Consider the following 27583-nt stretch of genomic DNA (forward strand, 5'->3'; position numbering starts at 1 on the left):
GTCCGGGTAAAGTTCTAGGAGGCAGGAGGCAACAGCTCGGTGCAGATCTGAGCAATAACCTAAAGATGGGAGGGAAAAGTTTTCCAGGCCAGGAAAACCAGGACAAAGGCTCTGAGGTGGTAAGGAGGCTGAGGTGGTAAGGAGGCTCTGAGGTGGTAAGGAGGCATGCCCATGACATGCCCCACTTGTCTGGGCTTTCTTAATTCCTGCAGGATGTAGGACTGGGACGGAATTAGTTAGGGATGTTGAAAATGGTCATTAATGTGCTTCCTTGTACTGGCCCCAAACCCAAGTCCATGTGACTTTTACTCATCTGCCCCTTACACCCTTCTGGGCTCTACCAACAGCCACTACGCTGCAAGAATTCTCATCTCAAGCAGGTCAGTACCATTTACTCATCTGACTTTTAACTTTTTATTATGGAAAATTTCAAATGTCCACAAAAGCAGAGAGAATAGTATACATCTTTTATTTACCCACGACCAACTTCAACAATAACCAACTCACGATCAGTTTAGTTTCCATCGATATGTGAACAAAACAGAAGCAGAGGCGTGGACACAGGGAACAGATGGACAGCTGTCAGAGGGAAGGGGGGAGGGGAGTGGATCAAAGGTGAAGGGACTAGCAAAACTGTATACACATAACACACATGTAAAGACAGCAGGGTAGCAACAGTGAGAGGAAGAGGGGTGGAGGTAGGGGAGGGGCCGGGGGTGGGGGTTGGAAAGAGACTGCATGGGGGGCACGATGAGGTATGTAGACGCTGTTATATTTAGGACACTCGAAACCATGCCAACACGATAAATTAAAAAATATTTAGTTTCCATCTGACATTTTGATTTCCTTGGTCAACTTCATTACATTTGTCTCACAGGTGTGCTCCGGGCAGCTCAGAGAACATCCCATTTCCACTAATACAGCCTAACAGTCCTATTACATCGTGGTGGCTCTACTATTCCTTCATAATGCAAAAGCAGTTGCCTCAAACTCTCCCATCAGAGCTTGTGCAGCAGGGTTTCTGGACCTAAGTGAGGAGATTTAGGTTCGTTCCCTGTGACTTTCATCTTGTCAGATCCGGTCCATCCCTTCATGCTGTCGTGACTCTTTGGACCCTGATTTTCTGTACCCATCGCTCCCAGCTTTTGTGACATTGTAAATTCTGAAAAGTAATGAAAGTCATCTCTACCTCCTCTGAGGTTAGAGAAGGAATAGAAACATGCATAGGAATTAAAAAAAAAAAAAGTTTAGTGCCAGGAAGGACCACACAAAACCTGTAGTGAAACTCCTCATTCCATAGATGAGGAGACTAGGACCCAAGTCTGTCTGGTTCAAGGCCATCCAGGTAATGGAAGGCCAGGCGAGACCTTCGGCCACCCTACCTCTGTCCTCAGGGGAAGGCGCCCAGTGACAGAATATGCAGGTGACCAGCCAGGCTAGTGTCTGTGGACCACTGCAAACTGATCTCTTGTCAACTACCAACAATAACTCACTCATTTGGCAAATAATGGTCACACGCTCCTCCCACCAGGCCTCCAGGCCCTCACTGCTTCCCGTTTCTCCCGCCCTCAGAGATTAGGCTGCCAGTCACTTTTCTGGGCTTTCCTAATCAATTCCTGCAGTATGTAGGACTCTGTGACTGAATTAGTTAGGGATGTCAAAAATGGTCATAAATAATAAAGGATTCGCATATATTAGAAACAAGAGTCTGTTGTTCAGAAAGCCACAAAACATCTTATTTAGAGAAGACACTTAAAATATACATCTTAAAACTTCAGCACTCAAGAATGTATTTTACAGTTGTTTCCATTAGAGAAACAGAATTAAATGGGTGACACGACTCCACGTGAGAAACGAGATAACGCACACAAAGGATCACGATGTTTCCTGAGGTTTCCCTTCACAGGTGACGAGCCACAGAGTCCAGGCGTGCACAGCCTGCGGAGCCCCCAACACATGGCAGCGTGCTTGGGGGTTTCTTTCCCTCAGTAAGTAACCCCAGGGGTGGGAAGGAGACTGGGAGCTTCACCAAGGGGTGCGCAACCCAGCTTCTTCTCCGGTCTGCCGGCACCGTCAACTGTCAAACCACTTGCTCCTCTTTGCGAGAGGCAATCCCTTAGAAGGTCCCAATAATTTCTGCTTATATTGTTCCACCAGCTGGTTGAAGCGAAGTTCTGTCTTATTTCCCTTAGCTTTTCCCTTGGATGCCTATAAATGAAAATAAAGGAAACAAAAGTGAGTCAATTTCAATCAGTAAGGCCACCAACTGAGAAAGTAAGTAAGGTACAGAGATCTGTCCACCAAAAGAAGGGGATGCCAGGAAGTGACCCTTGGAGAGAAAAACCCTCGAAAAATCATCCATTGGTAAGAGGTCAGACCACGTGTGCCTAAGAGAAGGGCCCCAAGCACCACTCAGCTGTTCTGGAGGCCGCTCCCCAAAGCTCCCTTGATCTTCTCACAGATGAGCCAGCCCCGGGTCCAGCTGTTTACTCACTGGGACCACTGCTTATGGGAGTTTGGAGACAGAGGAGTGCGGGCAGTATGTGTAGGTTCAAGACTTCCCAGACATACAGATATTTTTGAGAGTGATGAGAAACTAATGCTTCTTGTACCCGTAAAAGAAAGGGACTAGGGCCTGACCAGGCGGTGGCACAGTGGATAGAGCACTGGACTGCAAGGCTGAGGACCCAGGTTCGAGACCCCGAGGTTGCCAGCTTGAGCGCGGGCTCATCTGGTTTGAGCAAAAGCTCACCAGCTTGGACCCAAGGTCACTGGCTCAAGCAAGGAGTTACTCAGTCTGCTGTAGCCCCACGGTCAAGGCACATATGAGAAAGCAATCAATGAACAACTAAGGTGTCGCAATGCGCAATGAAAAACTAATGATTGATGCTTCTCATCTCTCTGTTCCTGTCTGTCTGTCCCTGTCTATCCCTCTCTCTGACTCTCTCTGTCTCTGTAAAAAAAAAAAAAAAAGAAAGAAAGGGACTAGGGAAAGAGAAAGAAAGCTTGACTTCAAGTGTTCAGGAACTGAGGACTCTTTTCTCCGGAAAGGAACTGGGCCCCTTGGGAACATGGCAAATGCCAGGCCCAGGAAGAGGTGTCAGGTGAGCCGGGACATCGGCTGTACTGGAGCAGAGACACCAACAAAGATGGGTCAGCTCGGAGAGGCTCAACCTGACGGGGCTTCTGTTGGCCTAATGTGGAAAAATATAATGACTGCATCTGATGAACACACGTCAAGTATATAATACTCAGGAATACACAGTACCATAAAGTCTTACTGGTCACCACAGGAGGTTGCACAGTGAGTGCAACAACTCACTATTCTGGAAACTCAGGATAAAGAGAAAAAAAAAATCAACATTAATCCTGCCTTTCCTGTACAAAGGGTATTTCACAGTAACCAGAGTTGAAAAACAACTCTTTTTTCTAGAATTCTACTAAAAACAATGCAAAAGGATAAAATTAGAAAATCATCATTCTACAAGCCATATTGAAATAATGAATCTAGACAGCAATCCTCAACGGAGCTAAGACCATTAGGTATGCGGTCGATGGGAGACTTTACAAAGGGGGGGTAAGGTGGGCGCTCCCTAACCTACTGACAAAGCTGAGCAGCACCAAAGTGGGGCAGTCAGACAGCAGATGCCGCGTGATGAGACACAACAGAGAGCACCTGGCACCCCCTGGGAGATACTTCTGTGGAGAACGCCGAGCCGGCACTGAACCCAGCCTCAGGTCCCACGACCAGTGCACAGGCAGTACGGGCTGTTGCAGGAGTGAGTTCAATGGCACCATGAGGAAGCCAAGCAGCTAAACTTAACATGTAGGCGTTCTAAAAGGTTCTGGCCTCCCCCACAAATTAACAGCACGGGAAAATGGGGCTGATGAGGAAAACTGGCTTTTATAGAGGAAAAAAATTAAGATATAAAAACCAAATGTAATATGTGGACTTTGAACCCTGATTCATACTAACCAACTACTAAAAACATATTATGGCAGCAGCTCCATGGGGCCATGTTAACATGGGCTGTATATTAGATGACATTAGGGGCTTCTTATTAATTTCATTAGCTGTCATAATGGCTATGTGTGTGTGTGTGTGTGTGTGTGTGTAAGCAAGCCCTGATCATTAGCTGTCATAATGGCTGTGTGTGTGTGTGTGTGTGTGTGTGTAAGCAAGCCCTGATCATTAGCTGTCATAATGGCTATGTGTGTGTGTGTGTGTGCGTGTGTAAGCAAGCCCTGATCAGTTGGAAATGCATTCTGAAGTATTTTTCTGAACAACAAACATGTCCACATGAGGCACATTTCCACGTGAAGTAGAGCTTGCTTTAAAATACCGGCAAAGGGAGTGTGTGGGGGATAGACAGGTAAAACAGGATAAATTGTTGAAGCACAGTAACTGATACGTGGGGGCTTGTTTTCCAGGCTCCCCACTCTCAGGACTGTGCAGGCCTCCCTACCTGCTGACCAGCTGCAGCCAGCATGCAGCTGCAGTGTGGACGCCGTCTCCCTGTTGCTCCCTGAGGCACCAGAGCCCCTCCCACCCCCGCAGAGCCTGCCAGGCCGAAGCCTTGTGCGCTGCAGACCCACCTGCTTGGGAGGTAATTTCTGCTTCTTCTGCTTCTGCTGGTTTGTCTCAGGCTTTGGCTTCTTGGGAGGAAGAGGCTTCACTTTGCCTTTGTCCCGCAGCCTGAAACAACACGGTCAAGTGGCACCCTGAGTTCTTCCTCTAATTGGCACCCCTGAGGATCTCTCAGCCAAGAAGATAAAATGCCTTTTCTTACACTGGCTTTTCTAAGACTGTGAGGAGTCATTCTAAAAAGGGATACTGTAACAGAATGTCCTAAGGCTCAGCATTTGTATATTTGTTTTTTGTTTTGGCTTAAAACCTCAAGAGAATCTCAAACACCCTTCATTTATTTAACAAGTATTTTTTTTCAAAGATAGACTTTTGCTCACAGCACTAATCTGTTGTCCCACACAAACTGACAGCCGGCCGTCTGGGCAGGAGGAAGCTCTTCAGAAGAGGAGGGGGGCAGGAACGCCCCCTCTGGAAGGCTCCTCCAAGGCCCCTCTGCCAGTCCTGTTCTAGCCCCCATGCCGCCCAGGAATGATGCCTCTGCATGTGTTTTAACCAGTAAAATGTGGGACAGGCCCCGTACTGAGCAGCCCCGTCATGCAGACAAACGCCACAAAGAGGAGAGCTAAGCAAGAACAAACCCTCTCGGGGGCCACCACTGCTCTTGGCCACCGTCCTGCTCCTCACCTAATTTTTGGGCCTCTGTGTGAGGGCAGCACCAGGACCTTTCTTCTCTTCTTCCCATCAGGCAACTCCACCTGCTCCACTTCAGCCTTGGTCTGGAATCCTGCCCAGGAGACAGAGCCCGCCTTCCCCTTCTGCTCAGGGGGAGCCTGGCTCTGCTCCTGCCTGCGCTGCTGAGCTGCTTTCCGGGGCCGGTCTTTTCCATGCTCTGGCTGCTCCTGCTGGGGCTCACCAGGTGCAGGCTTGGATTTTACTTTTTGCTGCACAAAACAAAAGACCTCCATCTGGTTTCTGGATGAGGTTTGTGTGCTGAAACACTCAGCACAAGAGGAGCTTTGTGTGAGCTTGGTGAAAAAAGGGGAATTCTTCCCCCCAAAAGTCAGCAACTACAGGAAAGGAAACACAAGTAGTTCACAGGCCCTAATACAGTAAAAAATGGTTATTGAGTGGGGCACAAAATAACCATTTCCTTTCCATATGCAGAAATGGGAGGGAAGTGTATACATGCACAATCCATGAAAGTCAACAGAAAAAACAAAGAAAAGCTAGTAGCATGGACAGTTACCAAAGGAGAAATAAATGCATAATGGGAATACCAAAGAAGGAAAGGAACAGAAGAGATATCTGAAATAATAGGGCTGAGAATTTTCAAAAATTAACGACAGCCTGACCAGGCGGTGGTGCAGTGGATAGAGCATTGGACTGGGATGCGGAGGACCCAGGTTCGAGACCCCAAGGTCGCCAGCTTGAGCACAGGCTCATCTGGTTTGAGCAAAGCTCACCAGTTTGGACCCAAGGTCACTGGCTCAATCAAGGGGTCACTCAGTCTGCTGAAGGCCCAAGGTCAAGGCACATATGAGAAAGCAATCAATGAACAACTAGGGTGTTGCAACAAAAAACTGATGATTGATGCTTCTCATCTCTCTCCATTCCTGTCTGTCTGTCCCTATCTGTCCTTCTCTCTGACTCTCTCTCTCTCTGTCTCTTTAATAAAAAAATTTTAAAAAAGTAATGACAGACATTAAACCACAGACCCAGGGAGCTCGACACATAACAAACAAGATAAATACCAAAAAATCCACACCTCGGCATATTATATCAAACTGCAAGAGATCAGAAAGAAAAATTCCTGAAAGAAGACAGGGTAGAAGGAAATCCCTTACCTACAGAGAAACAGAGATAAGATATGTTGGATTCCTCTGCAGAAACAATGTAAACAAGAAAAGAATAGAGTGAAATATTTAAAGTTTGGGGGAGAAAATCACCAACCTAGGTTTCTGTATCCAATATAATTATTCCTCAAAAGTGAAAGAGAAATAAAGATTTTCTTAGACAAAATTTAAAGAAACCAATCACCAGTAGATTTTCACCTTGTGAAAAATACTCAATTAATTTCCTCAGGGAAGAAAAATGACCTAAGTCAGAAACTCAAATCCACATAAAGATAGGAAGAGCAGGCCGTGGCCGGTTGGCTCAGTGGTAGAGTATTGGCCTGGTATGTGAAAGTCCTGGGTTTGATTCCTGGCCTGGGCACACAGGAGAAGCACCCATCTGCTTCTCCACCCCTCCCCCTCTCCTTCCTTTCTGTCTCTCTCTTCCCCTCCTGCAGCCCAAGGCTCCATTGGAGCAAAGTTGGCCCGAGCTCTGAGGATGGCTCCATGGCCTCTGCCACAGGTGCTAGAATGGCTCTGGTTGCAACTGGAGCAATGCCCCAGATGGGCAGAGCATTGCCCCCAAGCAGGCATGCCGGTGGATCCCAGTCAGGCGCATGTGGGAGACTGTCTCTCTGCCTCCCACTTCTCACTTCAGAAAAACACACACACACATACAAAAAAAAAAAAAAAAAAAAAAAAAGGAAGGAAGATGAGAAGAAGGTACTGTGAGATGGAAGTCAGAGGGGATGGCACAAATTGATGTCGCACTGATGTGGAAAATGAAAGAGAAGATTCACATGAATAATGTTGTGTTATTTTGTCCTTTTCACTTTAAAGAGCAATATGTACATAAGTGTGGGAACAAAGCCATCTGAATTCCGTTTTTTTAAGTCAGTAGCTTCAGATTCACCTTCTGAAGCAATGACTTAAAGGCAGTAAATAAACCTAGGATAATAAAGTTGCCTTGAACAGGAACCAGATCCCAGGTTTTCCAACCCAGGGCATTGCATTAGTCCCTGAACCCGCTCCTCTATTGGTCATGCTCATGCTATCCACCACAAAGACTGCAAATGTTTGGTATATGTGTGAGCTAAGGTATTACAACAATGTCAGCTGTAAGAGCTTTGGTATGAAGAATAGTGTGGTCCCGCCCTGGTCGGGTTACTAAGTGGATAGAGCAACCTCCTGGCAAACTAAGGTTGTGGGTTTGATCCCTGGCCAGGGCACATACAAGAAGCAGCCAATGAGTGAACAACTGAATGGAACAAATGAGTGAAACAACGTCTCTCCCCTTCTCTCTCTCTTTCTCTCTCTCTCTCAAATCAATGGGGAAAAAAAAGAGAGAGAGAGAAAAGTCCAGTCCTATATTCCCTGGCAGAAGATGGGCACGAGAATGAGTATTGATTGAGCACTGACCATGCACATGTGAGACAGCTTACATGTATTAACTCATTTAATCCTCATTAATCGTGTGAGGCAGATGCTGTTAATCCCATTTTACAAACTGGAAAACGAGGCTGAGGGAGGTAATAACTTCCCAAGGAGCTCAGAAAACAGCAGAGGCTGACTTTTAACACAAGTATTGCTGTTCCCAAAGCTCCTTCTTTCCTCTGCACTACACTAGATTAAAAACCACAGTTCTAAATGATCAGGCATCACACTTGTGAAGCCAGTGAGGAAGAAAAGAGAACTATGAAAGAGACAGCTGAAATCTACAGGTGATACAAAACTTGAATGCTGGCATCCACTTTGACATGTACCATCAGCAAGCACTGGCCAAGAACCGCTGACTGGGAACAGCATCAGTCTGTTTCTCCTCTCTCCTTCCTCTCCCTTCTGTGGCGCTCCCACGGGCCAGGCCAGCGGAGGAGAGGGGCCTGGAGAACGCCAGGGAACCGAGAGCAAAGGGAACACAGAACCTAGAGAGGTAGGGACCTACTTCAAGGGGCAGAACCACAAACTGAACAGAACAAGTTTAAATATGGCCTTTAAAAACTGTTTTAACTGAACTGTACACTTAAAAAGTTCTGTTATGAGTCATGGACCACAATTTTTAAAAACACACAGAGATAAAGCATTTGAGGTCTGTACCTGGCTGCGCTGGATCCTCAGTTCTTTTATTTTAAGCTTCCTTCGATCTTCCAAAGAGAACTCCACTATTGGTCTCTGTGTCAGGAGACAGAATGCACTCATTAGACTTCTTCATTTCTGAGTGCAATGGCTGCTCACTTACTCTGCTTAGAGGTAAGGGGTCAGTTGTGCAAGCAGTCTATCCAATTTAGAGGTCCTGCCAATCATCTGATTACCTGAGTCACTGCTCAGTGCCTCCATCAACTTGCTACTCTTTCCCATCGCTCAGATGTCAGAGAGGACACTGAACACGGAGGAGAGGAATGGTTTTCTGCAAACGGGCCCCAGGGGAACGGCTCTCCGCACAGGGTGAGGCTCACCTTCTGAGGCCCAAAGACTTCTGGGTTGTTGTTGATGTGGCGCAGGGCTGCCAGGGCGTGCTCGTGCTCCTGGAACTCTGCAAAGGCGTAGCCCAGGGACTGACCCTTCACCTTCCCGTGAACGCCTCTGAGGTCTCGCATCACCTTACACTAGGAGGAGGACGAGAAAAAGAATCAGTAATGATAGGACAAGGAGCCTAAACAGATTCAAGGAGAATCACGCTGTTGGGACAGACTCTTCATCTAGATCACAATAAGAGTTGTCCTTGTGAATACTGAGAGCACAGAACAAATTAAAGAGATATTGTCATGTCTTCTAAGAGTTTGTAGACATCAATACCAACCTACAAATTAGCATGCATATAAAACAAACTTTCTAAGGAAACAGTGTAACAGCTAATACTGACAACAGGTACAAGTTGAGAGGTCCATGGCACCTGTTATATATCAAAGTGTCACTGAGGATGAAGTGTAGTCCCTAGATCTCATCATTGTAGAAACCACGCAGAAAGGAAATTACTGAAGAAGGGAAGGAAGAAAGCCTGGTGGCTTTAGGTAAGAAAGACAGTTCAGGCTCGGGGAAGAGCCTGCGTAACATGCAGCCTCGGAAATACAAGAAGTTTCAGCTGTCTTTGCCTGGTGCTCAGATCCTCTGACATGACCTTTCCCTAAATCCTTACGCTGAATGTTAGGCATTCTGGGGCACTGAGATACAGAAAGGAATTCTGGGGACACGATCATTCACAGGCTATTATTCCTAGAAGCTGTAGTTCTCATTTAATGGAGAGGCCTGGGCATGAGGCACAGCTGGGTGCTGTGTGTGGTAAACATTCAGTATCCACTGTGCCTAGAACTGTGCCATTCACCACAGGGAAATCAAGAAAAGCATAAAATGAGGCTTACTCTCTTGCTGACACACTATAATTACACATATGAAAGAATTAAAGAGAAAACTCAAGATAAGGCCAATATTGTAAAACACATAAATTTCTCTAAATGATGACAGGTTTTAAATGTGCAGACACTTACTAAGCGTTGTGGATGTTGATATGAGAAATTACACAACTGACCCCTATACCAGTAACACTTCGAACAGTTTTACCAAGAGTGGTGTCAGATATGTGCTGATACGTTCACATTCTCTCACATAATTTCCCAAATACCAATACCATACACTTTGGTGAGGCTCTCAGGGATTAGGGAACGTTTATGGTGATCACATTGAGCAAAGCAGACGCCTCATACTGGTTGTATCGCTTTTTCAGTAATACTGATTGACAGGCGACTATGTGCCTGGTACTATCCCAAGGATTGGGAACGAATGAGATGACGTTTGCCCTCAAAAAGCTCAGTCTGGTTAGAGAAATGACTGACAGACAATTACAGGACAGTGTGATAGTAAGTGCTATGACACAGGTGTGCATAGGGCGCTGTGGAGGACATGGAGAGGTCTCTGTTGTCACAGTGATATCTAAGCAAGTCTTGGTGTGAACCCACCGTTTGTTTAACAAGGAGCTGAAGACCTGTGTGGCTCCCTGTGCTCCCCACAGGCACTGAGGACTCGTACCATAGGCTAGAAGCCTAAATGGTGATATAACACTCTTCTAAGGAGCAAAGCACACAGGTTCTTTTCTCTGCAAGAAAATTTATATTATAGCACCTGGTATAATGTGGAGCACACAGCAGGCACTCAATAAGTGCTTGCTAAAGAACTTCACTAGGGCAGAGACTCCCTTACCTTCTACTGCAATTTGATCAGCTGTGAAAGGCAGTTCTTAAAAGAGGGAAAAAAGGAAGGAAGTAAAACTGCCAAACTCAGCCCTGTCTGCTGACAATGTGTCCCGAAGAAAATCCGTCAATGTGCTCGCACCGGAGCCGGAAACCAGACGTGCGACCTGACCCAGGCTGAGTGCGGGGGCTCTGAGAGGCAGGGCCACGCTCACCTCCTTGAGGCGCACCCCCTTCTCCCCTCGGGTGGCATTCAGCAGCAGCGTTCTGAGCTGTCTGTCATCCACGGCCTTGGGGAGGTTGTGCAGGCACAGTCTGGTGCAGGAGACAAAGATATTCTGGTCCTTCAGTTTCTGATGCTTCAGGAGCTCGAACTGAAAGAACAACAAATTGTTAACAATCCAACCCATCCTTTAAAAAGGCAGGCTCACAGTTCTCCAAAAGGAAAGAACCTGACCCCGTCCAATAACTACACACATAGAAAAAAGGAGGAAAATGGCCCACCCTGCAGCCTTACAATGCCCAGCACAGGGGGGAAAGGTGATGGTGATGAACTCCTTTAGCTTCTTCTTGTCTGAGAAGCTTTTACATGTCCTTCGATTAGAAATGATAGCTCTGTTGGGTACAGTAATCTTGTTTGTAGGTCCTTGCTTTTCATCATTTTGAATATTTCTTGCCATTCCCTTCTGGCCTGCAAAGAAATCAGCTGACAGTCTTATGGGAGCTCCCCTGTAGGTAACTAGCTGCTTTTCAGATTCCCTGTCTTGAACCTTCTGCATTTTAATTATGATGTGTCTTGGTGTGGGCCTCTTTCAGGTCATCTCTTTTGGGCCTCTCTGCACTTCCTGGACTGGTGTGTCTATTTCCTTCACTAAGTTAGGGAACTTTTCTGTCATTATTTCTTCACATAGGTTTTTAATTTCAGGTTCTCTCTCTTCTCCTTCTGGCATCCCATGATGTGAATGTTGTCATACTTAAGGTTGTCCTTTATATGATCCTCATTTTCTTGGATTCTTTTTTTCTTTTTGCTGCTCTGATTGGCTGTTTTCTACCTCCTTATATTCTTTATGATTCTCAGCTTCATCTACTCTACTGTTGACTCCCTCTAAATTATTCTTCATTTCAGTTATTGTATCCTTCATTTCTGATGGTTCTTTTTTATAGTTTCTACGTCCTTTTCCATGCTGTTGAAGTTCTCTCTAAGCTCCTTGAGCATCCTTATAACCATTGTTTTTAACTCTGTATCTGGTAGTTTGCTTGCGCAATTTCATTTAGCTCCTTTTCTGGAGATTTCTCTCATTCTTCCATCTGGGGCCTGTTTTCTTGTCTCCTTTGGCTGCGTCCCTGTGTTTGTTTCTCTGTGTTAGGCAGAGCTGCTACATCTCCGAGACTTGGTAGAGTGGCCTTGTGTACTTGGTGCACTGCAGGGCCCAGTGGCACAGCCTCCCCAGTCACCCAAACTGTCGGTACACCCCTGTGTGGGCTGTGTACTGTGCTGCTGTAGTTGGGCCTTGACCACTGTTGGAGATACTGGGAGGGATGGATCACCCAGGCTGACTGGCTGTGAAGACCACTGCAACTACAGCAGAGGGGAGCTGTGCAGAAGTAGACCAAGTCTTGCTGTGGCTTCTTCATTAAACCCCTAGTTATAGGACTTCCATTCAGCTACTGCAGGTGGGTTTGAATGAAGGTTGGTCTGTAGTTTAGTTGTATTTTGATGTGGTTGGTTGTCGGAAGATTTGAGCATCACATTTTTTACATGAAATTTTTTCAGCCGCAATTTTTTTTCACCTACAAAGTGAAACTTTTAGATCAAAATATAATACCAATCTCTCAGCAGTGGAAGAAGGCCAAAATGAAGACATATACATAAAATCCTGCCCTCAAAACTTGGCCCAGAGTAAATAGTAAATAATCCTGTTGTTAACATTTATTCCCAGTCCTGATCTATCCACCAACTCAAACTATCTAGTCCTTCCAAAAGGAAATGGAATTTAAAGAACACCTGAGAAAATTCTGTCCCGTCTCTACTCTGCCACCTTGAGGCGAAGGAAAGTCCCTGACCACAGAAATAAATTCTGCTTCTAGAACGTCAGCCTCGCCTACGCTGCACAAATGCGGATCCTGGCGCAGCCTGTCTCTAAAAGAAAAGAACGACATTCTTCTCCTGATTTGCTTTTTAAATTAGATTACTAAAAAACTGTTGTAAATTAAACTCCTTTCATCAAGTCTCTCATTCCTGCTGCTCCTTGTTTGGCAACAGCACTAACAAATCACAAAATAAACAGATACTCTGGAAATGAATAGCAGGGGGATATTTGAAGAGGCCTAAGTGTGACAGTCTGATTTTACTTCCAGGAAAAGCTATGAATTACAATGCGTATAATCTAGTGAGCTTTTTGCTAGAAAAATTCATTCTAAGAGAAAATTAACTGTGTCACGACTGCATTGTGATCAGAAAAGGGCAAATAATGCCCCCAAATTCCATCACTTTTCCAGACGCTCACCACCACAAAAGGCTGAGAACACTGGTCTAGACAGGCTACTGGACACAGAAAGGACACTCTGCCTCTGAGTGTCATTGTGTGTTCACCTCTGTCCATCATCTTCTGTTCTTTGAGGTTTCACAGCTAATTCTGTTCATGATTACACAGCTCTACCATTCTAGGTTGAATGAGCTTTCTGAAAGTAAGCTATAGGGCAAAAGTAAGTTACTGGGAACTACCATTACCAAGAAGCTGAGGAATTCAATGGCATCAGTTAAAAGTGGAAACTCCCATAATACAAAGCTTTCCAAAAATGATCTTATAATCTGGGACATCATCATCCTCCCCCAAATTGACATCTCAACTATCCCAAGACCCACAGCTACCTCCTTCCCTACTCACTCCAGCCTACTCTGAACTTCCTTTCTTATGTTATTCTGCATTTATACTGACACCTAATTATACATAGCCCTAGCTACTAAGTGTCTACTGCATGGTCTCCAAGCATACTATTCAGCAAACATCTACTGCTGAGCATCAGGAAAATAAAGAGTAAGATGCAGTTCTTAAAAAGGCATATAGTGCTGACACAATGTTTGTATAATGTTGGGTGACTTGCTGATTCACCTGTGTGCTTCTTTTCTCTCCAACAACAATATAAGTATGGCCTGTCACCGATACCTGGCTCTTTGATGAGCACCTCTACCGCTCCATGATTGGTATTTATTCATTTATAATGAGTCATGCGGAACCTGAAGGCTGGTGCCCAACCTACTCACCCGTTCTCTTTTGGCCATATCAGCAGCGCTCACACCCTCAGCAGCCTTCGTCCCAGCACGAATCACTGCAGAAAGAGGGAAAAAGGCCAAGACATCAGCAAGGGAATTGTCTGAGCAACAAGAGGAATGTGATTTGAATGATGCAAGCTGCTTGTACAGGCCCCAGAGGACTATGCTGGCCAGGACATAGAGGCATTCGGGTAGGGCCAGAAATAGGCTACAGGGCTAAGTTCTCGGCTCGGAGCTGCTCTCAAGGACTAACACTCTGAACATTTTGTGATTTTGTTCTTCTTTTCCTTCCCTCCCTGCAAAGAAGCGTCAGCTACATGCCCAACCTCAGGCAGAAAGGCCTAGAAGAGATTCTGAAAATAAGTGCATTGTTGGCATTTGGATTGCAAACGTGCCCCACCCATAACCTGCCCTGGCATTTCAATGCTTGTCAGTATTGGGGGGCCATTGGTAAGTGGTAAAAACAGCCACACCAGCATAGAGAGGCCTTGTGTCAGAGGGGACTGGCCTGACTTGACCAGTCCAGGCTGTGCGGCAGGTGGGCTGACAAACACTGCATGGCCCAGAGGAAGGGGTTTGCTCTTTTTTTAAATTAAAGTGAATTTCTGATTATCTTTCTGGCATTAAGAAAAAGATATTCAGTGAACATTTTAAATTCATGAATATCCAAAAGAGTATTTTAGTTATAATTTTCACTCCTTCAGAAAATGTCTTATTAGAAATGATGACAAGAAGCAGAAGTAATTTGAGTGTTTCCTCCCTCTTTGCCCTGCCAACCCTCTGATGGAAAGGTCTAAAGGCAAGCAGGAATAAAAGACAAGATGGTTCATCTACAAATTGAGTGGAGATTTCCTAACAGAGAGCCACATTTGCTAAAGTGGAGCAAATAATATGGCACTGCTAAAGAGGACACGGGGGTTTCCATGTAAAACGTGCTCCCAAACCTACTACTGCTGGGTCACCGTCACAGCACAGGGCCCACCACCCAGAGGCCTGGTTACCGGCTCCCTGCCACTACTCACAGCCTTCCCGGGCCAGGTAGAGGTTCCGGGTCCCGGTCGGCTTCTTCACCTTCTTTGTCCGGAGCTGCGCAGCCTCATCACGGGTCACTGCCAAGTCAACCTTGAGCCGCCGGCCATCCAGTTTGAGCCCACCACCCTGTAAGAGAATGCAACCCTCTCTCTCACAACACTACGCACCTGACAAGGAACACCAAGGAGAGGGAGAGAGCGGGCAAAGGTCAGGTACGGAACCCAAGGCAAGGTGCTCTGGCCCAGCTGGCAGTATTTACTAGAGCTGTGCAAAAGGCCAGGCGTGTACTTGGGGCAGTCAGCAGTAAGTAATTTATTTTGTGGGAGATGATTAGACCCAAAGTAGCCCCAAATTGTGGGAAATGATCTGTAAACAGGAAAATTTTTAGTGACCTAAAGAAAGCTAATGAAATGGTAGTATTTACTCAAGAAAATTTAACAATGGCAATACAAGACAACGATCTGAAAACAAGTTATACTTGCTTATGGAACACACAGAAAACGTCCCCAGGGCCCACACACTTTCTCTCTCAAGCACTTACTACACTTCATAGATGGCCTAATCCCTTCTTGTTCCAGCCTTTCATGTTATCATCCTGGGACAGAGACTGACACAGACCGTGATCAGTAAGTACCATGCACATCCTTCTACCTGTTCTTGCCTATACGACAGGAATAGTAACGGTACTATAGTAGGCCTGTGACACACTAAGTGCTCAATAAATGTTTACTTTCCTATTATTACATTATTGACACTACATTAATAATAAAGCTTTGCATAAATGTCAGCAGTGGCCCTATGAACCATTGCTGCCTAAGTTACGGGGTTAAGGAAAGGTCTTCCTTACCTCAGTCTCTAAAGAAGCAGCTTCAAGGCATTTCTGAGCTGCTTCTTGAGTCATGAACTGAGCAAATGCACAACCTGCACAGAGAGACAAAATTAAGTGAGATGCAAAAGTCCCACAGCCCACCAGGCAGCCAGAGACAACACGCAGGCAGTGGCCAGCTGACAGAGTGGGAGGAGTGATAGCACCCTTTTAACCGAAGGGTCAAAGACAGACGAAATAGTACATCTGCTCACAATAAAATTTTATTACTTTCTTCATCTCTTCCAATGCTCCTAGAACTTCAGTCTTGGTAATAAATATAAGAAATGCTGGAGACGGAGTCACTGACTTGAGCATGGGATCATAGACATGACCCCATGGTCGCTGGCTTGAGCCCAAGGTAGCTTGCTTGAGCAAGGGGTTACTTGCTCGGCTGCAGCCCCCCGGTCAAGGCTCATATGAGAAAGCAATCAATAAACAACTAAGGAGACTAAGGAGCCACAACAAAGAATTGATGCTTCTCATCTCTCTCCCTTCCTGTCTGTCTATCCCTATCTGTCCCTCTCTTTGTCGCTCTGTCTCTGTCACCAAAAAAAAAAAAGAAAAGAAATGCTGGAGAAATGCCAGTTCTCTATTTTATTAGCATCACAAAATGAGTAACATTTTATTCAGCATCACTTACTACATGCCTATTACAGGATTTAAAAACGAGGCAGCAACCACTTAACCCTGAAATTAATTACAGACCTCAGTGTCACCGTTGTTACTTGGGAGGCATTAGATAAGGGGACACCGACCTCTTGGAGCAGCAGGCCCACCCTCTGTCAGATGAATGTCGCAGCGAACCAGAAACCTAAGAGCTCAATCCTTAATTCATGCTCCAGAATTTCTACAGGCACACCTTCTACTGGCCAGCTGCAGCATCAACCAACCCACCCTAATTTCTGCTATTTAGAAAAAGCAGCTTTTAGAAGCAAGGAAAAAGGTTCATCTTATAATAAACTCCAAAATAAAGAAATATGTTTCATAATATTGTATTAGTATTCCCTCATATATGAAAACAACATTCATTTCCTAGAGCTACTGGGCACTGATCTTTTGTTCCCTGTAAGAATGAGTGGCAGCAGACTAGAGGAAAGGGCACAGGGGCCAGCCAACCGGGTCACCTCTCCATTACAGTACTAGTCAGGTGGCACTGTACCTAAAAGACTGGCTGCCTCAGAATAAGAGCATGGTCCTTAGCTGTTTCTACATCCCCAGCATCTACCATAATCCCAGGCATAAAAACTCAATATGAAGAAACAAAATAATAAAGAAATAAGGGGAAGAAAATGTTTCTAATAGGCACATTAGCCTATTTGTCCAATATGCAAAAAATGTGTCCTCTCTGAATGGGTAAGAATTTTATTATTGGAATCTCCAGGATCACTACTGGGTTCAGTCTTAAGATCTCCCTTCAAAGTCTGCAGATGGTATTTAGCTCTCCAGGCGGTGAAATGTCCGGCTGACAGAGATAAACTGGAGGTGGCGGCCAAGGCTCTGGAAGTGAATAGGCAGAAGACGCGCCAGAAAAATTCCATATGAGCTAGGGAAGGATGTGTGTTAAGAAAAAAATAATGAAAGCTATGCTTATTAACAGCATGAACTCTCAGCTAACATTAACAAACCAAGACAGAAACTGCAGCAAGTCAACTGCAGACTATATTCTGAAAATATCAACCTAATACGCCACGCGCGCAGGGGAAGTAAAGACATCTTCACAATAAAGTAATATACTCCCATACTTGTACATTGTATGCAACATTCTACGTAATTCTAGTTGTGCATTTTTAGAAAAACATACTGGAAATGGAGAAGGTCCAAGAAATATAATTGAACATCAGAGAACTTAAGGCACCTTAAGTGATTATGCTAGTTGAACCCACTAATTTTATAGATAAGAAACTGAAGCCCACAGTAGTTAAATGATTTGCCAAAACTCACCCAGCTGGTCTGTGGCTTAGCTGGGATTAGATCCCTAATCTCCAGGAAGCAGTTCAATTTTCTTTCTATCATATGGCCTGTGTACATCTTTTCTCTCTATGTAAAACCCAAAAATGCTCCAATCTCATCACTTTGGAAAATAAGAAGATTTAGAATGTAGGTTATTAATCCATGGATGGGCTCCAGAGCCCACAAACCTCAGCAGTGGCATTTTTCTTAGAGTATATAGCAGGGGTAGTCAACCTTTTTATACCTACCGCCCACTTTTGTATCTCTGTTAGTAGTAAAATTTTCTAACCACCTACTGGTTCCACAGTAATGGTGATTTATAAAGTAGGGAAGTAACTTTACTTTATAAAATTTATAAAGCACAGTTACAGCAAGTTAAAGCATATACTAATTATTTACCAAGTACTTTATGTCAGATTTTCGCTAAGTTTGGCAGAATAAATTTTTATAAAACAACTTACTATAGTTAAATTTATCTTTTTATTTAAACTTTGGTTGCTCCGCTACCGCCCACCATGAAAGCTGGAACGCCCACTAGTGGGTGGTAGGGTCTAGGTTGACTACCACTGGTTTATAGCTTTAGGTAAATCACAAAGGAATCAAGAATGAATGAATGAAGAATTCACTGCTTGCCTGACTAGTGGTGGTGCAGTAAACGAAACACTGACCTCGGACGCTGAGGTCCCAGGTTCAAAAGCCTGAGGTCACCAGCTTGAGTGCGGGCTCATCTGGCTTCAGTGCAGGCTCACTGGCTTGAGCACAGGGTCATTAGTTCGAACGTGAAATCATCGACATAAACCCAAGGTCACTGTCTGAGCAAAGGGATACTGGCTCAGCTAAAGAACCTGTCAAGGTATGTATGAGACGCAATCAATGAACAACTAAGGTGCCACAATTATGAGTTGATGCTTTTCATCTCTCTCCCTGCCTGTCTCTCTCACTAAAAAAAAAAGAAAAGAAAAAAGAAGAATAAAGAAAAAAAAATTTACTGCTTTAGGACAGTGATTTTCAACTTTTCTATCTCATGGCACACATAAACTAATAATTACTAAAATTCTGCAGCACACCAAAAACTGCATTTTTTGCCAAAGTGACCAAAAAAAAAATAGGTACAGTTTTGACTCATTCACACAGGACAGCTACTGTTGGGTTGGCTGTTGTCATTTTTTTATTTGACAATCTAAGGGAAAAGAGGTCAGTGCCCCTGACAAAACAGTCAGGTATTACATGCTTTGAAAATTCTTATGACATACTAGTTGAAAATCGCTGAATGGGCTGAAAAGATGCTTACCTAACAACAATAATTCTAAAATGAGAAGTGGTCAACCCTGGAAGCTCAAAAGAAATAGCTTCAGGGGAAAAACAAAAGGCAGCACTCTTGTTACATAGTTTTCTTTCTAATTGTTGCCACTGTGACAAAGTTTCTGTTTCAGTCTCTAACAAACACAACTGAAAAAGATCCCAGTGATGTCAAGCAATGTGGAATGATTAATACCCATGAAATGCTATCACATCTGAAATTTAAAGAACCAAATGGAATTCATTATACTAAAGTAAATAGGCAAGGGCTTAAAAAGCTTAGACAAAATTATGCCTGGCAGCCCCGTGAAAGATACGGAATTTGACCTCATGGAAGAAAACCCCAGACCAGAACATCCTTGGTGCTTCTATGGGCCACATCGGATGGGGGCTGAATGTGCACCCCTCAGAGGGCACACATCATGCTCTCATGTAACCTCATTAGTGCCCATGGCAGTGGTCTCAACTCTTTCAGGGTCTGACCAGCTGACAGCCGATACCTTTAGAATGCTCTGTGTCTGGATGCAAGACAATGCGGACATATTTAAGATCTCCAAATTGCTGAAGGAGCTCCCCAAGTTCTTCTTCCTCTGAGTCAAAGGACAGGTTTCTATGGAAGACAATTAGGTCACAAGAAAGGTCAATTACAAAAGTGAGATACTATGTTCTGGTCACAAAATGAGTGAGTCAGACACCAACTGGAGTGGTTGCTTTCCTCATGACCACCTTTCTCTTGTTCAGGAATAGCACCACCAGCGGAGGCCTCCGCTGGCCAAGCGTCTGATATAGGACTCTGTCTCTTCACCTTCACCTTCCTATGTCAATCAGATTCTCTCTCCCAGGAATTTAACACTTGAACAGACATATACAAAGACCAGAAATTATAGATGCAGATTCACTTCAAGACAGCAGGACTGCCTGACCTGTGGTGGCGCAGTGGATAAAGCGTCGACCTGGAAATGCTGAGGTCGCCGGTTCGAAACCCTGGGCTTGCCAGGTCAAGGCACATAAGGGAGTTGATGCTTCCAGCTCCTCCCCACCTTTTCTCTCTCTCTCTCCCTCTCTGGCTTTCTCTCTCCTCTCTAAAATGAATAAATAATAAAAAATAAAAAAAACACAGCAGGACTGCCACCCAAGGGAAACCTCCAGGGAGCTGAAAATTTTCTTATTTGATCTGGGTGGTGGTTATATGGATATATGTATATAGCCTTTCAATATAAACACATATGTAAATATATATACACTCATATGTAAGTATGAAATTTTTGATGAGTTGTAAGGCACTTTACAGAAACTGTTCTACTTTAAGTTAAAAAAATGGTGCAGTGTCCTCAGAGAGAAGAACCGCGGCAGAGCCCAGACCTGCCCCGAGTTCCATCGCCTTCTTGAGACCTGCTCTTTGACAACTCTGATTCTGAGAACCAACCTAAAGTTTATTCAACAAACCCAATTTTTCATTTAAAAATAAGCCAAAATTAGTTTCCCATATTACAAACCAAAAAACTCACAGTAGACTAATGAGAAAAGTCAAATGTGTGTCTCTCTCTGGATTAGCCATTTTCTCTTGTGTTCTCTGAAATCCAGGTTTCAGTTAAAATTTTACAAAAGTCATAGCCCTGGCCTGTTGGCTCAGTGGTAGAGCATCGGCCTGGCGTGCAGGAGTTCCGGGTTTGATTCCTGGCCAGGGCACACAGGAGAAGCGCCCATCTGCTTCTCCACCCCTCCCCCTCTCCTCTCTGTCTCTCTCTTCCCCCCCCCCCCGCACGCACGCAGCCAAGGCTCCATTGGAGCAAAGTGGGCCCGGGCGCTGAGGATGGCTCTATGGTCTCTGCCTCAGGTGCTGGAATGGCTCTGGTTGCAGCAGAGCAACGCCCCAGATGGGCAGAGCATCGCCCCCTGGTGGGCATGGCGGGTGGATCCTGGTCGGGCGTATGCAGGAGTCTGACTGCCTCCCGTTTCCAGCTTCAGAAAAGTACAAAAAAAAAAAAAAAGTTTTAAAACTAGGAAGTTGCATGTTTTTTTAGCATTAGAAAAAAAATATTGCCCTGGCCGGTTGGCTCAGCGGTAGAGCGTCAGCCTGGCGTGCGGGGGACCCGGGTTCGATTCCCGGCAGGGCACATAGGAGAAGCGCCCATTTGCTTCCCAACCCCCCCACCCCCCCTCCTTCCTCTCTGTCTCTCTCTTCCCCTCCCGCAGCCAAGGCTCCATTGGAGCAAAGATGGCCCGGGCACTGGGGATGGCTCCTCGGACTCTGCCCCAGGCGCTAGAGTGGCTCTGGTCGTGGCAGAGCGACGCCCCGGAGGGGCAGAGCATCACCCCCTGGTGGGCAGAGCGTCGCCCCCTGGTGGGCGTGCCGGGTGGATCCCGGTCGGGCGCATGCGGGAGTCTGTCTGACTGTCTCTCCCCATTTCCAGCTTCAGAAAAATACAAAAAAAAATATATATATATATATTTTACAAAAGTCAGAAAATCCTTCAAGTGAAGACATTAGAAAGTAAACACTGGTAGTTACAAAACAGTAGCAGGAATGTAAAGTACAGCAGAGGAAATCTACTCAGTAATATTGTCATAACTACGTATGCTGCCAGGTGGGGACCAGACTTACCAGGCAGATCACTTCAAAAATTATATAACTGTCTAGCCACCAAGTGGTATAACCCAAACTCATATAAAGTAACACTGAATATCAACTGTAATTTAAATTTTTTTTAAATTAAATTTTTTTTAAGCCTGACCAGGCGGTGGTGCAGTGGATAGAGCATTGGACTGGGATGCAGAGGACCCAGGTTCGAGACCCCGAGGTTGCCAGCTTGAGCGCGGGCTCATCTGGTTTGAGCAAAAGCCCACCAGCTTGGACCCAAGGTCGCTGGCTCCAGCAAGGGGTTACTCGGTCTGCTGAAGGCCCGCGGTCAAGGCACATATGAGAAAGCAATCAATGAACAACTAGGGTGACACAACGCGCAATGAAGAACCGATGATCGATGCTTCTCATCTCTCCGTTCCTGTCTGTCTGTCCGTCCCTGTCTATCCCTCTCTCTGACTCACTCTCTGTCTCTGTAAAAAATAAATAAAATTTAAAAAAAAATTTTTTTTTAAAAGAAAAGCCTTCAAAATAACTCAGAAACAAACATGGTAAAGTTGAGTGGCTAAAAAAATAAAACTATGTATTTCTCTCCATGGGATTAAAAAATGTTGGAAGGAGATTTTGTTCTACTAAATTTCAACACAGTGTAGAGTCCTCATTTCCCCAGCTAAGCACAGCCTGCTGGGGTAAGAAAAGCACCAAGTAAATATCTACAATTTTACTTCTCTTAAACCCAGTTAACAGCCCCATAAATGATTCTATCTTATGGAGTAAATTACATAAAAACGTTCTGCAATAAGATACATTCTAGCTACATTACTTCTTCTAATTTGCCTCATCATGCGCATGGTTTTCTTTTTTCCATCCCTGTACCTTCCTAAGTTGTTTGTTAATTTAAAAGATGCACAAGGAACAGTACCCATTGTTCTGTGGTCGCAGGCCTCTAAGTGTGCTGTTCCCTCCTTCCTGCTGGAACCCTCTGTGAGCACAACATTACTTATATGGCGATTCCAGATAACACAGGAAAAAGATTTAAGGAGAAACATGCTCTCAAGGAAGAAAATGGGTTATGGCACAGAATGTATAGGCTGAGCTCATCCTTGTCAATATTTATGACGATGTGGGCAGTGTGTGGGTGTTCTCTGAGTACTGACTAGGATGAATATTTTTGTGTCCTTTTCTACATTTATTTCCTAAGTCTCCTACACTAAACATAAATTGCTTGTATAATAAAAACAATCTTAAAACATTGTATACAAGAGGATAAAGTACACCACTCTAAAGATTCAAATGGCCCTGCACATTGGTGCCTAAGAAAGAAGAAGACACATTTGAGGTGTGTGAAGATACCATGCCCTTCTGAAGATGTCAATCTACTGCAGTCAGTAGGACTAACATAGCAATGGCACCGTGAAATAAAACCCATCTGCACTGAATGACTCCCTCCCTCAGCTTCCCCACAAACAGAGGGGACGCCTCACTTTACTCTGGACTCGACTTTAAAAGGTAAGTGAGGCAGGAAGAGAGAAATTGTTTGGGATAAGTGTTGTAACCTCTCACCAAGACTCCCCTAAAAACAAAGGCAAGCAAGATGCTTCTAATGCCTGTGGAATTGACTTGTTCCAAATGATGCCACGTCAACAACAAAGAACGAGATCTAAATGAGAACAAGATATAATGACTTCTGCTATTTATGTTGTATATACAATTCTGATTCTCCTCTGTCCTCATTGTTTGTTATGTTCCTAGAGCCAGAGGTGTTAATGGTCCCAGAGGCGGCTAACTTTCTGGCCTAGCTAATAGAACTAGTCTACTAGTGCAAAAAAAAAATTAAAAAGAAGAAGGAAAAGGAAGTGAGGGAGGAAAGAAAAATCTATGATGGCAACACAAGCAAAGCAGTTCTTGAAGTAACAAGGCATACCTTATGAATACAGTTTTCCCTTCATTCACATCAGAGGGCAACTTCCTCTTCTTTTTCTTTGAGACATGCACATCTAAAGTACAAAGAAAAACAAAATGAAAAATACTAGTGTAAGCCAAACAACAAAGGGCTAACTTAAATATATTAAGATCCTGCATAAATCAATAAGGAAAGATCCAATTAGAAATGAACAAATAAATATATGAAAAGATGCTCAAACTCACTCATAATTAATTTTAAAAATCACAAGAAATGAGATATTGTTTTTCACCAACAGATTGGCAAAACAAAACAAAACAACAACAAAAAACCCAGATGAAATCCAATGTGATAAGGGTGTGGGGAGAAAAGAGACATCCATATACTGCTGTAAAAATGTAAACATTTTTTTTTTTTTTTTACCGGGACAGAGAGAGAGTCAGAGAGAGGGACAGATAGAGACAGACAGGAACAGAGAGAGATGAGAAGCATCAATCATCAGTTTTTTGTTGCAACATCTTAGTTCAGGGGTCGGGAACCTATGGCTCGCGAGCTAGATGTGGCTCTTTTGATGGCTGCATCTGGCTCGCAGACAAATCTTTAATAAAAATAATGTTAAAAATATAAAACATTCTCGCCTGACCAGGCGGTGACGCAGTGGATAGAGCGTCAGACTGGGATGCAGAGGACCCAGGTTTGAGACCCAAAGGTCGCCAGCTTGAGCGTGGGCTCATCTGGTTTGAACAAAAGTTCACCAGCTTGGACCCAAGGTTGCTGGCTTGAGCAAGGGGTTACTCAGTCTGCTGAAGGCCTGCAGTCAAGGTACATATGAGAAAGCAATCAATGTGTCACAACAAAGGTGTCACAACGAAAAACTGATGACTGATGCTTCTCATCTCTCTCCATTCCTGTCTGTCTGTCCCTATCTATCCCTCTCTCTGACTCTGTCTCTGTAAAAAATTAAAAAATAAATAAAACATTCTCATGTATTACAATCCATTCATTTCCTACCACTCATGTTCATGGTTGCGAGTGGCTGGAGCCAATCACAGCTGTCCTCCGGGACACCACCAAATTTTTATTGGATAATGTGTAACGTACACGGGTCGTTGTATGGCTCTCATGGAATTACATTTTAAAATATGTGGCATTCATGGCTCTCTCAGCCAAAAAGATTCCCGACCCCTGCCTTAGTTGTTCATTGATTGCTTTCTCATATGTGCCTTGACCGCAGGCCTTCAGCAGACTGAGTAACCCCTTGCTCAAGCCAGTGACTTTGGGTCCAAGCTGGTAAGCTTTTTGCTCAAGCCAGATGAGCCCACGCTCAAGCTGGCAATCTCAGAGTCTTGAACCTGGGTCTTCCGCATCCCAGTCCAACGCTCTATCCACTGCGCCACCACCTGGTCAGGCAAAACATTTTGGAAATATAAAACATGGAGAACATTTGAGAAGAAAAATACATATTCACACATACTATATTGTATGTGTGTGTTTTTATCTCTATAGGCATTAACTACCTTAAGATACACCAGAAACATATAACATTGGTTGTCTCTGGGGACAGACCCTAAGAGGCTGAAGATCTGGAAACAAGGGAGACTCACAGTTTTTAAGAATAGACATACATGCTTATATATACAGAGAAACTTTCTGGGAAGATACAAAGTAACAGTGGTTACTTTGGGGGATCTTGGGAGATTGGTGAGGAATTTTTACTTTCTATACTATACTGAAATACAGTGTATTTTTTACTAATGTTCTCTCATTACTAAGTACTAGTCCATAATTTTTTCAAGTGAAAGAATGGTAATAGCTGAATCCGGTTGTAGAATGCAAGGTCTCATAGTCCCTTCAGTATAAAACTTTCTTTGATACAAAGCTATCTACCATTCTCTCCTCATGAAAAAAGCTTCCTTCTTCAGATTTCTTATATGGTCCAGCCAATACGCCAGACTTCCAGGAAAGGAAGCCAAAGGGAGTGACCTGATAAGTAAATAAAAACCTCCCTCTAGACCAGGGGTCCCCAAACTTTCTACACAGGGGCCAGCTCACTGTCCCTCAGACTGTTGGAGGGCCGGACTATAAAAAAACTATGAACAAATCCCTATGCACCCTGCACATATCTTATTTTAAAGTAAAAAAAAACAAAATGGGAACAAATACAATATTTAAAATAAAGAACAAGTAAATTTAAATCAACAAACTGACCAGTATTTCAATGGGAACTATGCTCCTCTCACTGACCACCAATGAAAGAGGTGCCCCTTCTGGAAGTGCGGTGGGGGCCGGATAAATGGCCTCAGGGGGCCGCATGTGGCCCGTGGGCCGTAGTTTGGGGATGCCTGCTCTAGACAAACTAAGGGACCAGTTATTGGCCCCTCCTCACTCTATAATGATCTGCTTCCCTCAACAAATGCATTGAGTTTACCCAACATTCTTGATAAACATAGCAATAGGGTTTGGTTAGGTTTACAAAATGCTCCAACAGGTCCTTTATCCCAATTTCTACTCAAAAGAGTTCTTTAAAATCCATCTTAGTCTTAGAAGTAATATCCTGTTGACCAAGTTATTCATTCAATTTGGATAATCAAGAGAGAGAGGTAGGCCCTGGCCAGGTAACTCAGTTGGTTAGGGTATCGTCCCAATAAACCACGGTTGCAGGTTCAGTCCCTGATCAGGGCACACAGAAGAGTCAATCAGTGAATGTGTAAATAAGTGGAACAATATAAATCGACCTCTCACTCTCTCTAAAATCAATTACAAAAAAAAAGTTTTTAAAAAGAAAGAAAGGTAGTACCTAAGCATTATGCTACATTTTAAATTCCCTAGGAAACCTAACCCTCAAACAACACTCCAAACTCATTCAAAAAACAAATACAAAAAAATCTTTAGAAGGAATACAAAGTTTTCATCTTCAGCATTTCAACATCAATTTGACAGAACACCTTCAGGGTCCTATAAGAGGCCTGCGCTGCACGGGGCACACGTCTCAGAGTTCATTTAAACTTGGAGATCCCAGGCAAACCTTCATCCTCTTGCTCTTCAGTGTTGGTGTCGCTCTGAGCCAGTTCCTCTCCGCTCTCAACACCATCACTTTCCTCCAGGTCGCTGTCCCCATCGGAATGATCCTCTTCACTGCTTTCTGTGGGCGCTGCTCTCCCGACAGCTCTGCAAGGGCACAGTTCAGAGCTAAGGGCCTGGGCGGACATGGGGGGAGCCAGCTTCATTGCACATGTCATTCTGCAATAACGGGGGCGGGAAAAGCCATTACCCCGCCCCCACAGAGACAGTCCTGACTCTCCCTCTGCTGTCTCAGCCAGGCTGAGCTGCTTACCTCTTGTGAATGTGCACAGGCTTGGTCACCTTTGAGTCTTTATTCTCCTCTTCATCATCACTGTCGTCATCGTCGTCATCCTCCTCCTCCTCCTCCTCTTCCTCTTCCACATCATGCTCATGGTCACCCTCTGCTTTCCTGCCATTCACTTTACCTAATTTCTGATGCTTAGCTTCAGGTCTCTTCTCACCTACACAGGGAGGTAAAGAGAATTAGGAATTCAATATCTAAAATAAGGTTATTTTAACAAGAACAATAGTACCTTTAAGTTCCTAGTTCCTTCAGTTTTACAGAATCTCACATATTTTTCTTGCTGCATAGAATAAGTATTAAGAAAAAAAAAAAATCAAATAATAACAAAAGCCCCTCATCACCGAGATTCCCCTGGAGTTTGTCCCATTCATTCATCAAACGCCTGAAGGTCATCTGGCTCAGAATGAAAGAAGCAGTAACTGAGTCTCCAAAAACAGCCTACCACCATGCTCCACAGCATGAACTTTAACCCTGTGAGTAGTGAGTTTTTTCATGCTTGCTGACACCCAGGAGTGAGCTTTTTTTTCAAAAAATGAAATTAGTTCTAGTTACAGTTTTATTAACTTAAAATCATGTTTGTTTGATAACCAATTTATGGAAATGAGAAGAACATACATTTACCTTTTTTTAATGTTGCCTTACATATGTATGATAGTACTCAGGATGGTCAGGAGGCACGAGGACGTACATGAATGTTTGCACTACTCA

General features: G+C 44.3%; 1 protein-coding gene across 1 annotated transcript in view; it reads right to left on the reverse strand.

Moving 5' to 3' along the window:
- Nucleotides 1-707: 707 nt before the first annotated feature.
- Nucleotides 708-27583, reverse strand: part of RBM28 (RNA binding motif protein 28) — a 32310-nt gene continuing 5434 nt past the window's right edge. The window contains exons 7-19 of the mRNA XM_066362598.1: nucleotides 26843-27032; nucleotides 26534-26676; nucleotides 23530-23602; nucleotides 19525-19634; nucleotides 15755-15828; nucleotides 14898-15033; nucleotides 13867-13931; nucleotides 10817-10975; nucleotides 8874-9023; nucleotides 8515-8589; nucleotides 5273-5529; nucleotides 4597-4696; nucleotides 708-2208 (exon numbers count right to left, since the gene is read on the reverse strand). Of these exons, the coding sequence (XP_066218695.1) occupies nucleotides 2074-2208; nucleotides 4597-4696; nucleotides 5273-5529; nucleotides 8515-8589; nucleotides 8874-9023; nucleotides 10817-10975; nucleotides 13867-13931; nucleotides 14898-15033; nucleotides 15755-15828; nucleotides 19525-19634; nucleotides 23530-23602; nucleotides 26534-26676; nucleotides 26843-27032 (1667 nt within the window). The 3' untranslated portion in view covers nucleotides 708-2073. The remainder of the gene's footprint in view (nucleotides 2209-4596; nucleotides 4697-5272; nucleotides 5530-8514; nucleotides 8590-8873; nucleotides 9024-10816; nucleotides 10976-13866; nucleotides 13932-14897; nucleotides 15034-15754; nucleotides 15829-19524; nucleotides 19635-23529; nucleotides 23603-26533; nucleotides 26677-26842; nucleotides 27033-27583) is intronic.

Source organism: Saccopteryx leptura, chromosome 2, assembly GCF_036850995.1.
Source record: "Saccopteryx leptura isolate mSacLep1 chromosome 2, mSacLep1_pri_phased_curated, whole genome shotgun sequence".
NCBI classification, from domain to species: Eukaryota; Metazoa; Chordata; class Mammalia; order Chiroptera; family Emballonuridae; genus Saccopteryx; species Saccopteryx leptura.